The following is a 13,832-nucleotide window of genomic DNA, read 5'->3' on the forward strand; positions in this document are numbered from 1 at the left end:
AAGAGCTAATGTAGTTCCCATTTTTTTTAAAAAAAGGGGGGGGGGAAATTAAACCAGAAAACTACAGACCTATTAGTTTGAACTCAATAGCAGGGAAGATTCTGGAAAAGATAAACAAGCAACGAATCAGCAAACACCAAGAAACAAACAAAATAATAACCAAAAGCCAACATTGGTTTGTCAAAAACAGATCATGCCAGACTAATCTTATTGCATTCTTTGACAAATTGACAAAATTGGTGGACCAAAGGAATATTGTTGATATAATTTACTTGGACTTCAGAAAGGCATTTGATAAAGTACAGCATAACCTACAACTTGATAAAATAGAAAAATGTGGGTTAGACAGCATCACCATCAGATAGATTCGTAACTGGCTGACCAACCGCACTCAACGTGTAGTCCTCAATGGAACTGCATGTACATGGAGGGAAGTATGGAGTGGGGTACCCCAATGCTCTGTTTTAGGTCCAGTATTCTTCAACTTCTTCATCAATGATTTGGATAAGGGACAGATGGGGAACTCATCAAATTTGCAGACAACACCAAAGTAGTAGGAATAGCTAACACTCCAGAAGATAAGCTTAAGATACAAATGTAAAAAAGTTGTTGAGACTCTAGAAAGAGTGCAGATAAGAGCAACAGCGATGATGAAGGGATTGAAGGCTAAAACATATTGCTGGAATGTCTAGTTTAATGAAAAGAAGGACTAGGTGTGACATGATAGCGGTATTCCAATATCTCAGTGGCTGCCACAAAGAAGAGGGAGTCAAGCTATTTTCCAAAGCACCTGAGGACAAGAAGCAATGGGTAGAAACGAATCAAGGAGGGAAGCAACTTAGAACTAAGGAGAAATTTCAGTTAGAACAATTAATCAGTGGAACAATTCATCAGTGGTAAATGCTCCAACACTTGAAGTTTTTTAAGAAGAGATTTGATAACCATTTGTCTAAACAGGGGGCTTGGACTAGAAGACCTCCAAGGTCCCTTCCAACTGTTTTTTTTTATTTTATTCTATTCTATCATGTGACCAATAGTCCTTCATTTTATTAAACTAGATGTACCCTATTCTTGCAACCATTCTTATGTTTTAGTCTTCAATACCCCAACCATCTTTTTTGCTCTTCTGCACTTTTTCTAGAATCTCAACATCTTTTTTATATTGTGGCAAACAAAACTGGATGCAACATTTCAAGTGTGGTCTTAGCGAGGCATTATAAATGGTATTAACATTTCATATGATCTTAATTCTTTCCTTCTGTTAATGCAGTCTAGGACTGTGTTGGCTTTTTTTGTCAGCTGCGGCACACTTCTAGCTCATATTTAAGCTATTGTCCACTAGGATTCCAAGATTCTTCTCACATTTATTACTATTGAGCCAGGTACCACCTATTCTATATCTGTATATTGGAGGGGATCTGTGCCTAAATGTAGAATCTTATTTTTGTCACCATTGAATTTCATTCTGTTATATTGGGTTCAAGTCTGTCGAGATCCTTCTTTTTCTTGAGCCTATATTCTGGAGTGTTGGCTATTCCTACCATCTTGGTGTTATCTGCAAATTTGATAATTTTTCCCTTCTATCATCTTTTAAATCATTTATGATTTACCTTCAGTTCAGTTCATTTATTTTCAGTTCAGTTCATATATGATTTACCCAGGGGTGCGATTCAGCTGGTTTGGGTAAACCAGATGTTACAAGACTGCACAGTTCAGAAAAACAGCAAATCATGCCACTGGCTGGCCTCACCGACCAGCCCCTCTCCTCCCAGTCATTCCTCATCTTGTCTGTTTGTCCCCATTGCTGCCTGCATTCGCCTGCCCGCCATTGCTGCCTGCCTTCCACCATGGCTCTGATCTCCCTGGGTGAGTAAGGCTGCAAGCAAGCCCCGTTTGAGTCCTGACTCATGACCTAGCTGTCTCCGCTGCTGCAAGCCCAGTTGAGTGCTGACTCCTGGGTTGGCCTAGGCCGTTGCAAGCCCCAGGTGAGTTGACTCCTGGGCTGGCCTACCTGCCACCGCTGTTGCACTTCCCACCACCACCGTCCCCGGGCTTGCCTGGTTGTTTCACTGTCACCACAGTGGCTCCATCTCATGTGGCACTTGCAGCTTAGCTAGCTAGCTGCCCCCCGTCCCCAGGCTTGCCTGCCTTGCTTCGCCACCGCGGCTCCGTTCCCGTGCTTCCTGGGGCTTCCAGCTTGCCTGAATGCCTGCTAAGAAGCCACATGGCCGCGCTTCTCAGAATGCTCTCTCCCTCCTGACTGGGAACCTGAGTCGCGCTGGCTGTGAGAAGGCTCTCCACCCCACCCCACCCGGCCAGGAAGTCAGGATGTGCTAGCTGTGAGAATGCTCTCTCTCCCCTGGCAAGGAAGGACACTTGCCCTACTGGTGGGGAGGCTGCTCACCTGACAGGCCAGTGTCAGTAGAGAGGAAGACAGAAAAGTTCGGCCAAGTCTTCTCTTCCTTACCTTCAAGCAAACATGCACACATCTGAAGGTGCTGGATTAGGGTTAATAGGCATGCACCATCTCCTCGCAGAAGGTCCTGGCGCCTTGAGATGTGTGCATGTTTTCTCTGTGTGTGTTTGAGACTGAGAAGGAGATGAACTTTTAGGTACCTAAGGGAACAGGCTGCAGCAGCTGCCTTGTGAACAGCTTCGACTGGTGCAGAGAACAGGGCGTCGATAGCGTCGATGGGCTAGAGAATGGTGGGACATGTCAGGACAGTGAAGGCCTACTGTTCATCAGGAGGCTGTCCTCTTGGCCACGAGCAGCAACAGCACGGCAATGGGGTGCACGGGCTGGCATGAGGAACAGAATGGCGGCGATGGGACTTCTGGTGGCCCGATACCCCATTGCCTGATCTCCTGGCCTGTTGCTACCCTGTTATTTGCATCAGACACATACCCCATTGCCTGCCAGTGCTGCTGGCAGCTAGACCTGGCCAGGAGAACGCCCTGCTGACAAGCTTCAGGCGGGCGCTGCCTGATGTGTCTCGCTGCGACTGCCGCCACCACAGTCTTGCTCGCCAGCTCCGATGGTTGTAGCTCTGTGGCCCCCACCCACCCCAAGTATGGCGAGCCCTGAATTGGGAGTCGACAACATACTTTTCACTCCAAGTAGGCCAGACTGGAAAAAGCATGGCTGGGGTAGAGGAGCGGTCCTTCTTAACAAGCTTTAAAATGAGTTGCAAATCTGGTTTCCCTGCACGAGAGGTGGAAATCCTGTACTCCAGCACACTCGTCTTTGTTTCCCTCTATGACCGGCCTTGGAAAAAGCCTGCCCTCACAATTGCATGCCTGCAGCCAGAGCTGGGCTTGCAGCTCTCGTGCTGGGAACCCAGGCTTGCAGCAACAGTTTGAAGCTTGTTCAGAAGGACTGCTCCTCCACCCCAGCCATGTGTTTTCCAGTCCGGGCTGCTTGGAGTGAAAAACATGCAATATGCTGCTGCTCCTGGGATTCCCCGCACAAGCGTTGGAAGAAAATTGGCCAAGCTCCCAATGCCGGAACCAGCGAGCTGGAAGAGAGATTCATCATTGTGCTGGTGAGCACGTATAGACCGAGTAGGCTTTTTGCTCCTCCCCCACCTCCCTATCCCAATGCAGCACATCACAGAAAATGGGGCATTTCCATCGGCCCTTCTCTTTTTTTCTCCCTGGCCTTCTTTTGCCAGCACTCGGCAGGCAGGCTTGGCAGGCAGTCACGGTCTTTAGATGGACTTTTATTTTGTCCAAGGGCGGGGGGAGGGGGAAGGTAAGAAATCACCCTGTCTCTGCAGCATCAGTCATGTGACTGTGTAGGTGAGCCAACTCGATGTCACTCACAGCAAGGTGCCGCTCCACCTTGTTGTGAGTGACATTGAGTTGGCCATAGCCACTCAGTCACATGCCCACCTAGCCACACCCACAGAACCGGTTGTTAAATTATTTGAATCCCACCACTGGATTTATCTTCCTAATAATGGCCCAGGACCCAAAGAACTATATTTTATAAAGGATTTATCTACTGATAGGTATATTAGAAATAAAAAGGAGAAATGTAAAATATTTGATTTTAAAAACCTGCTGAAACTCCTTCAGGAACTCTCAGAAATCCTCAGACTACCCTTTGAGAACTACTATTTGGAAGCAAGGGGAAGCTACAGAATGAACTGTCTGTTGCATACTATTGCACTCCACTCTCTATTTCATTAAAAAAGTGAAGTCAGCATTTATGCAAGTGTGGTAGTTGGCATGGTATTCCAGTCACTCACTCCCAAACCGAAGCACTTATCCAACAAACTTTGTCTATTTCAAAAAGCTTTGAGAGGTCCCTCACGAAATAAACATTTATTTATTTAAAAAAATATGGCTGCCTAACTTACTTTAACTCCGTATGGCTTACATAAATAAAATCCTAATATAAGAAACAATAAAAAGCGGCATATAAATCCAATAAACAAACAAACAATAATAACCAACCACTGGCCAGATGACAACAGTCAATCAAATAAGCCATTTGATGTGTTGTGTCCTATTTTGGATTCCCTGTGCCTGTTGGAAAAACTTCAAAGCATGGCGAAAGAGGGGTGCAAAGTGGGGACCAATCTTATCTCCGTAGATTGATGTTCCATAGGGAGGGAGCTACCACAGAAAAGGCCCTTCAGTTTCATTCTGCTACATGGATTCCTTAGAAGGGGCCTGTAGCATTCCGTCTTCTTGCTCTGTGGGTCAGTAGTTGTAAAAGAAAAAAAATGGCCCTTCAAATAATCTGCTTCCATGTCATGTAAAGGTGAGAACCAGCACCTTGAACTGGACCTGGAAGCAAATTGTCAGCCAAAACAACTCTCAAAGGAAAGATGGCACATATGCAAATTATGGCCTGCAAAAAGCCATATGGGCCACTGTATTTTGAACCAATTGAAGCTTTTAGATATTTTTCAAGGGCAGCCCCATGTACAGCGTATTGCAATAATCAAGACAGGAGGTGATTAGGGTGTGAGCAACTGTGAGCAAGGATTATTGAGCCAGGAAAGGGCATAACTGGTGCACAAGTCCCTTCGGGGAGAGGGAGCGGTTTATAAATGTAATAAATAAATAATAAATAAATACAATCCACAAGTTACATGAAGGTCATCCTGGATATGACTCAAGCAGCAGTCATGAGTCTAGGAGAACCCCCAGATTATGGGTCTGTCTGGGGCAGTATCATTCCATCTAGGACTAGAGATGGCAATTCTCCATGAACTAAAAAACTCCAACTCAGAGCATTCTGTCTTTTCTGGGTTCAGTTTTAGCCATATCCAGCTCTTAGTAGTCTCCAAACGCTGAGAGGAAGGTCGGGGAATAGCTTAACTCACCATGGGCTGAGACATATAGCTGGGTGTCATCAGCATAGAGGTAGTCCTCGACTTACAAGTTCATTTAGTAACCGTTCAGTTATATCATCACTGAAAAAAGTGACAAGACCATTTTTAACACTTATGGCCATCACATTTCCAGTCACATGATAAAAATTCAGATGCTTGGCAACTGCTTCATATTTATGATGATTGCTGTGTCCCCAGATCATGTGACCCCCTTTTGTGACCTTCTGACAAGCAAAGTCAATGGGGAAACCAGTTTAACTTAACAAATGTGTTACTTAATGTACCAACTGCAGCCATTCATTTAACAATTGTGGCAAGAAAAGTTGTAAAATGGGACAAAATTAATTTAACAAATGTTTCACTTAGCAACAGAAATTTTGGGCTCAATTGTGGTCATAGGTTGAGGACTACCTGTATTGATGAATTGGTAGCACAGGTATTTAAAGAGTAATTTAGTTTATTGTAAACAAGCACAGCACTTTACAGACGAAGACAAAACGATGCTTCAGAGCAGAAAATTTAGACAAATGTAGTTCTTGTGTAAAAATTATTAAAGCAGAGGAAGCCCTTTGCAGATGCCACATAACCTTGAAATGATGCATTTGGTCCCAGGTGTTACAGAGGGTATTTAAATCATAGAATATTCCATAGCTGAATAGCCTGCTTTGAACAAGGGTTAACTTCCTGCAAGAACTCCCAATCCACCCATATTCAGCTCCTACCTAAAGACCATAACATGTCCCAAAATGGCAACTTATTAAAAATACCTGTACAAAGCAAGAGCAAGTCTTGATGGCTAACGTGAACCACCCATCTGTCCTCAGCCCCTAATTACGACCTGGATGAGGATGTTTTCCTGCAGGTTGATGATTTTGGCAGGAGAAAGGGGAAAACAAAACGGGGAATTCCTTTTGCTAACAAGAACACTGTAAATAAGGACATCACCACTTGGTGGAGTTAAATCCATGGCAGGACTGGGTTGGGCTGTCAGCTTCATGCTGGTAGTTTTAGTCAGCTGAAGGAACATGAATAACACTTTAAAGGAAAGTGAGGTCAGCATGTTTGTGCCTGCAGCTGGTTTGCAGTTCCTCTTCTCGTGTTCTCCTTTGCTAATCTTTCCATTGACGTTTAAAGATTAAACTCTCTATTCTTCGAGATGATAAATACTATGAAATGTCTTCTCCTTGCTCCACCCCCTTTATTACAGTATAAGAGCCATTAAACAGATACCCTCCGGTTCTCTACAAGAACCAATTTAAACCTGGATTTCCTACAGTCTGTACCAACCCGGGTTCTGCCCTCCTCTTTCCATTCAGATCTGCTTTGCAAGCTCAAAGCCCCGTCCTGGGACGCCCCGCAGCAGACAGGACGAACGAATTTCTATCTGACTTCTTGCTCTCCTCGGCGCGAAAGCAAACCACGACAAGCTCAGGGAGGCCAGCCAAACGAGAGAGAGGCCTGCCCCGCGTCTTACTGCCCCATTGGACGGCTGCGCCACGGAAAGCGGTGGCGGCGGGCGGCGGCGTCTCACGTAGCTAAGATGGCCGCCCCTCTTGAGCGGGCGGCGGCAGTGGCGGTAGTTGGAATGGGTTTGGCGTTACGGAGGGATCGCTGAGGTGGCTGAGAGCTGCCAGGATCCCTTCCTTAGTGGTGTGCGTTGGGCTACGGCTGGGGACAGACGCACCATGCGGCGGAGGTAGAGCCGGAGGCTTCCACCGCGAGTAATGATGTTAGCTGAGGTAAAAATTCGGCATCGAAAGCGGCGGATTGGGAAACGGAGAGGAGGGCTGGTGGGGTCCGCAGTGGAGGCGATGGTGCTTTATTTTCCTTTCTTTCTGAAGCTCCTCTGCTCTCTGAAGACTTCTTTCACCCAATCTCCTAGCCTCGGACGGTCTAGGCCCACTTTCCTGCTCCCAATCAGAGCGCCGCATCGCTTTCCTGGGGTAGATTGGCCTCGGATGAGTTTTATCTCGTATTGTGGTTTGGGTGTTCCTTTGGGGCTGTCAGTGAGGGATTTTCCCGGACGCTTAGCAGCGAAGCCGAGGGTTTGCTTGGCTTTTGAACAGACGTCAAGGTGATTAGGCTACTAATGCCTGCTGAAAAGAACTATTCTCCCCTAGGCCTCTGTTGGAAGGGTGTTTACTTTCTAGCTTGTTTTTACATGAATAACACTAGTCCCTTTTCTTTTCCCTGTTAACCCAGTATTGAAGTTGCTTTGTGTCATCAACTGAGACGAAACCAATAGCTGGTTTTAGCTTCCAGTGCCTCTTAGCATCCTGTGTCTGCCTCAGTTTCTTTAATATGATGGTGCAATTTATTTTCCAAAGCAGGGGCAGAGTGAGCTGATGTTTTTACCGTCGTTTATTAGTGAAGATGGAAGTAGGAATATCATTTGGAGGTGACGTGTCAGTGAAAGTGGGATTTTTTTAAAAAAGAGGCACAACATTCATTCTGTGTCTCAGGTGTCTGCTACTTTTTCATCCACTTTGAGTTCACAGTGCTTGTACTGTATACTCAATCTTGGTTGAATGCTGTCAATATGCTTTTTTTGTAAAAATTGCTTACTGTCTTACCATAAGGTAAGGTTTACAACACAGTGTGACAGCATTGTTAAAAAGGTTTGTGGACTCATAAATTATTGTTTTCAGAATTGTTTTCTGAGAATTCTAATTCTGCTGTTGAGTGGTTTAAGCTATTGTGCTTAATTGATTTTTGGAATTTTTGTATAAATCTATAGTAGAAATCCGGTTATTACAACTTTTGTAGTACAGTTGCACTCTGTATTGGCATAAACCCCAAAATAGTATACTGTATATGATGCCACTTGGACAAGTATGATGCTTTATCCTGTCAGATCATTAGTATACTTCAGTTGTCTTTTCAAATAATTATACATGGTTAACTTAAACATAGTTTACTCACTCCTGTTTTATGAATTTTCATGATATATTGAACTAGACATTATCTGACCACATAGTTTCACTCATGCAACTTTCTGTATAAAATATGGTTGGTTTCTTTATCATTAAGTGCATTTTTGTGGTAATCTAATGAGTTTTCCTCAGATAATTTGCTTGAAATAGTTTGTAACTTAAAAATCCTTTATTTCTAAACAAATACTACTCTTATCAGTAAAGGTATTTGACTTGTCAAAGAAAGAGAAAGCTTATTCAGAAAGATGCCATTTCTGTTGCAAGGAAACAATTTGTTCCTTTGTGTCACAGTAATTTGGAACCTCTTTTCATCAGCAAAATGGATACAACATAATCAACCTTTGTATTAATGTAAAAATACTTAAAAGTATTTATTATATTACAGCGTCCTTTATTTTCAGGAACTCAGGGTGACCTATAAGTTAGTGGTGGAATCAAAAAGGTTTAGACAGCAGTCATCAAATTGCAGTACAATACCTGTCACTTTGTACATATGTGCAGTATTGAGAAAGTTGCCAAACAGAGCTTCAATTGGATGCAACTTCTGTCTTGATTCCTTATTGGTCTACTGTGGCATGTAGAGTGCGTTGTACAGTTTTCCCCATAGCATCTCTGTGTGGTAGGTTGGCTGAGAGAAGAAAACTGGTCTCAAGTTAGTAATAATCCTAATGTATTTAGCACTAATTTATAATGTTGAATTTTGTTTGTCTTCATTGTTATAATAAGCATGAATGTATAAGAGGATTTAGATCCTATTTTCACATTTAAAGTGTGAAAAAATAAGCATACTTAATACATTGAAACAAAAGCATTCCAGAGTTTATATAAATAATAGAATACAGATTTACCCTTCATGTGATGATTGGAATAGATAGAATAACACAGTTGGAAGGGACCTTGGAGGTCTTCTACTCCAACCCCCTGCTTAGGCAGGAAACCCTACACCATCATTAGTTAATATTTATTTGTTCCAATAGGAATTTGAAATTACAGCTTATTCATATCAATGAAATATTATTTGAAAAGGTTTCTCTTTTCAGATAATGTATTTTTTCCAGCGTTTAAAACATGTTTTATTACATATTACATGTGAGGTAAATTGGAAATTTGTCTTTTGATTTGTCTCCTAGATAGGTTTATGCACTTTCTACAATTTATGGTGCAGTGTGTGATGCTATTTGATTTCTACCACCAAAGAGATAGAGCTGTCTTGTATAACAAAAACTTAGTTCATTCTTGAATATTGCTTCTACTACAGTGAGAATTATAAGCGGAAATGGCACACAAAATTCTACATTAGCTTTATAGTTTATTGCATAAAGATTTTATGTTATTTGATTTCAGCATAATAAGAAATACTATACATGAATAGCTTTCTTGATATTAGAATTATATATATTTTATATATATATATATATGTATATATATATATATATATATATATATATATATATATATATATATATATATATATATATATATATATATATTATATTATATTATATATAATATATATATATGTTGTATTTATGCTGATAAAATAAAGGGAGACTAGTATAGATTTAGGCATACCAGGGGTTGTAACACAAACACGCGGCGCACACACACACACACACACACACACACACACACACACATATATATATATATATATATATATATATATATATATATATATATATATATATATTTGGCCAAGTGAAGTACACAAGGAATTTGTTTCTGGTGCAGAAGCTTTCAGTGTACAAGCAGTGGGTAATCATAATAATGATATAAGTAAGATGGGGTGGTGGAGAAGATGGGAAGGATAATAATTACAACTATACTACATGAGTGAATATACTTAGACATAAGAATCAGGTGCTCAGAGTGATGGCACAAGGTAAAAAACTGTCCCTGTGTGTCTAGTTGCTTTGACATATAATGCCCTTTATATGCAAGTTTACAATATCTTAAAATACAGTTATTGTGTATTAAAAACATTACGTGTACGAGAAATAATTTTATAATATGGGTTTTCAGTTGTATATGAACGTCTTGTAGATTTTTTGAATTAAGCAATTTCAGCTTAACTCTTAGATTTCCCTTGCTTTATTTCAATGGGTGAAGAGTAAGTTGAATATAACAACATAATTTGAATGGAAATGTAGTCTTAATTATCAGAGTAGTTCAGTAGAATATAGGTAGTCCTCTACTTACAACTACAATTCAGCCCCAAATTTCTGTTGCTAAGTGAAACATTTGTTAAGTGAGTTTTGCCCCATTTTATGACTTTTCTTGCCACATTGTTAAGTGAATCACTGTAGTTATTAAGCTAGTAACATGGTAGTTAGGAGAATCTGGCTTCCCCATTGACTTTGCTTACAGGAAGATTGAAAATGGTGATGACATGTCTCCTGGACATTATAATATGATCACATAACCAAGGGGAGGCTGCAGCAGTTGTAAATGTGAAAAATGGTCATGTCACTTTTTTCAGTGCCATTATAACTTTGGTCACTAAATGAAGTGGTGTAAGTTGAGTACTACCTGTACTTGGATTTGCTGCAGGCTCCCTTAACTGTAATCCAAGAAAGCAGTGGTGATAGAAAATAACAATGATCTTAAATATTGTTCCCCATCATTCTGCAAACATGTTAGGATTTGAAGTTAACAAGCAAAATTAATTTAAATCATTAAATTACTTTAATATGTCATGATGCTATAGTAACAAAAATATCCTTATTAAAGGTTAAGCTTACCTGTCTCATAACCTTATTTTAAAATAAGATCATGTATTCTGAAAGAATTTGATACAATTAAAAACTTCATTTTTTATTATGACTAAAATAACTTGTCTTTAGCGCATTTTCTACAGGAGTGCTTACAATTAAAAACTTCAATCATATAGAAGTTAATAATTTATTGAAAGATAAATCTGATAAACAACTGCACCAACATTTGGAACAAGTTGAAAAGTTGGACAATATCAAAGCAGGATGAAAAAGCATTATCATACAGCAGCAAATAAGCAGCATTCCATTTTCTTCTAAATGTAAATTACCGAAACGTTCTAGGAAAAAAATGAAATAGTATGAATATTAAGAGCATGTGTGCGAGTATTCCTTAGGTACTGATCAATTGTTACAGTGACACTGAACAAATGAGAACCTATCCTCAAAGTTTGTACTGTCCCAGAACCCAGCAATGTACGTGGTCTAGGGTGTTGAGTTTAATTGTGTCATGGGCCGGTTCATGATGTATCGTGACATTTTTGCCTTTGCAGAGTGGGGTGGGTGTGGCCTGCACGTGACTTATCCAGCATGAGGACTACCATTTTCACAGATCTGATCTAGGTGCTTGATGCTAGGTGATATTTGCAGCATCCTGTAGTGGGATCACATTTTGCAACAAGCAAAGTAAATGAGAAACCTGGTAGGGAAGATCAAAAGTAGCCTGAGTAAATGTCACCACCTGTGACCCTTCCCCAGCCCCTTGTGCCTTGTCAGCCATCCATTCATCCTCATGCATCCTCCCTGAACCTTGCTATTCACACAAACCTTTAGACTTTTTTTAATCTCTCATGCCTTTCTCTCCACCTAACAACCCCAAGCCTGCTGCACTTGTCCATGTCGCCCTAGCCATTTCTGTCCTCTTCCATTGGCAGCAGCCACCCAACCCTGCTGCACTCACACTTGTCTCTCACCCTTGCGCACCATCCACAAGTCTCGCTGCACTCATGCCGCATTTCCCCAGCCATTTTTTTAACCCTCTCCCCAGCATCCAGGCCGACCTCCTTATACACTCTTCTCAAACTTTCTCTGGCAATTTGTGCAACTTACCCATTTAGAAGCACTCATCCCAAGCCCCACTCTTCCATGCCTGTCCATACTCTCCCTCCCTCCCAGCAGCTACTTTGCCTGCCTGCTGGCCTGTTTACAAACTGCTTGCAAGCTGACTTGCAGTTTTCTACCTGTTCCCCTAATGACTTTAGTTATTGAAAGTCAGCAGGAAGTTGTGAGTTGCTTAACAATTCATGTCTTTGTTTACCAATGGCAACAGGGTGTGATGTGCACTTTTATGATTTCATTGTTTAGTGACACAATTCTGCTTCCTATTGCAATCATAACTCGAGGAATTACTTCGGTTTTAAAGATGTTTTTCAGTGGTGGAGATGGAAAATGCTTTTAAATATATGAAATCTGGTACAGCTGCAGGTGTTCATGTTATTCAAGCTGAATGAATAAACACTCAAGCCTGGACCCAAGAAAATGACTCCTGGATTTACATACTATAAAACAGATTAAAACATTGCTGAAACTAGCTAGAGCTCATTCAGATATAAAAATCTTCAATCCACTCTCCCTCTTATTCTGTCTGTTCAACCCGAATATATAATTCTAAATATAACCTTTCCCCCTTGGGTGTTAAATAACATAAACATTACCGTCCAGATATTGAATCTCACCTAATATACTAAATACGATTTTTAGAGTTCCGCTAATCATAGGAAGTTTTATCAGTGTTTTGGGGGTATGCTGCACAATTAATCTTTTCATTCATGGCAGGTATATAATTCATTTGAGTGAATATACTACTAGGCTCTTGGGGTCTTGGTCTGAGAAATGCTAGAATTTTGTAGAAATTGCTACTTCTATTTCTAACTTGAATTCAAATGCAGCTGACAATGTATTCACCTGAATGACTTAATGTAAAGAAACTGCCTTTCCTTTTAACATATTTATTAGTTATTTACCAATTTGTTCACATATCACTCCCTTCAAATAATCTGAACTGATATGGAATAGAAGCAAGGGAATGTATTGAGATTATAAAAGATTAATAGCATCAGAAAAGCTGATTATTACGTTGCTAACCAGCTTTACTTGAGTAGAAGTAAAATTCAGCTTCATCCAATTTTGCAAGCAAGATACAGACATCAGCTGAAATAGAATTTGGTTAAATTATGTTAGAGGGAAAACCCATCTGTTTCAGTTCCAAATCAGGAAAAAGGTACTGGAAACATGGAGGCTGATTAGAAAGAAAGTTTAATGATAAACAGAACCAACAGCAGTCCTGGGTCACCTGATCAATTGGTTTGATGAGTACATGGATTTGTATAAGTTTCAGAGATGCTCCTAGGGGGGTTGTGTAATGTCAGAAATGCCCTTAGGAAATTGTGCAAAGTAGTGAGCACTGTATCTTCTGATAAATCGTAATGGGTTAATCCTATTATGTCTTGAGGATCATGTCCTCTTCTTAATCCCATCATTCTGGATTTGAAGGTCTTTTGTTTTGTAGATAGAATGGCCCAGTCTGCTGCGGACTATTAAGAAAAGGTGGGGGCTGCTTTCTGTCTTTAAGGGCTTGTTTCTCCATTTCTCCTTTAGTGAAATATAATATTCCACCTTTTTAATATTTCCCAAAATATTTCATTCTTCTAAGGGGGGGGGGGTTCCCCACAATTGCAATAAAAACCTGCTATCTCATTGAGTAACTCTAGAATAATGAACTCTCATTTAAAGCAGAGAAATTGAAAAATGTTGTTTGAAACACATTGGAAAGGTAATAGAAC

The 13,832-nt window shown here is 40.8% G+C and overlaps 1 protein-coding gene across 6 annotated transcripts in view; it reads left to right on the forward strand.

Annotated features, from left to right (window-relative positions):
* The first annotated feature begins 6,897 nt into the window (after positions 1–6,897).
* SNX13 (sorting nexin 13) overlaps positions 6,898–13,832 on the forward strand; it is a 127,077-nt gene continuing 120,142 nt past the window's right edge. For 4 of the 6 annotated variants that reach the window (XM_081970129.1, XM_081970132.1, XM_081970130.1 and 1 more), the window contains exon 1: positions 7,907–7,924. Coding sequence is in view for 1 of the 6 variants with exons in the window: in XM_081970131.1 (XP_081826257.1) it covers positions 7,070–7,084 (15 nt within the window). In the remaining 5 variants the exon portion in view is untranslated. Of the gene's footprint in view, positions 7,085–7,286; positions 7,420–7,906; positions 7,925–13,832 lie in introns of those variants that run through there. The other 2 variants (XM_081970131.1, XM_081970134.1) reach the window with 2 other exon arrangements.

The sequence above is a fragment of the Natrix helvetica genome (genome assembly GCF_964273705.1).
Source record: "Natrix helvetica genome assembly, chromosome: Z".
Classification (NCBI taxonomy): domain Eukaryota; kingdom Metazoa; phylum Chordata; class Lepidosauria; order Squamata; family Natricidae; genus Natrix; species Natrix helvetica.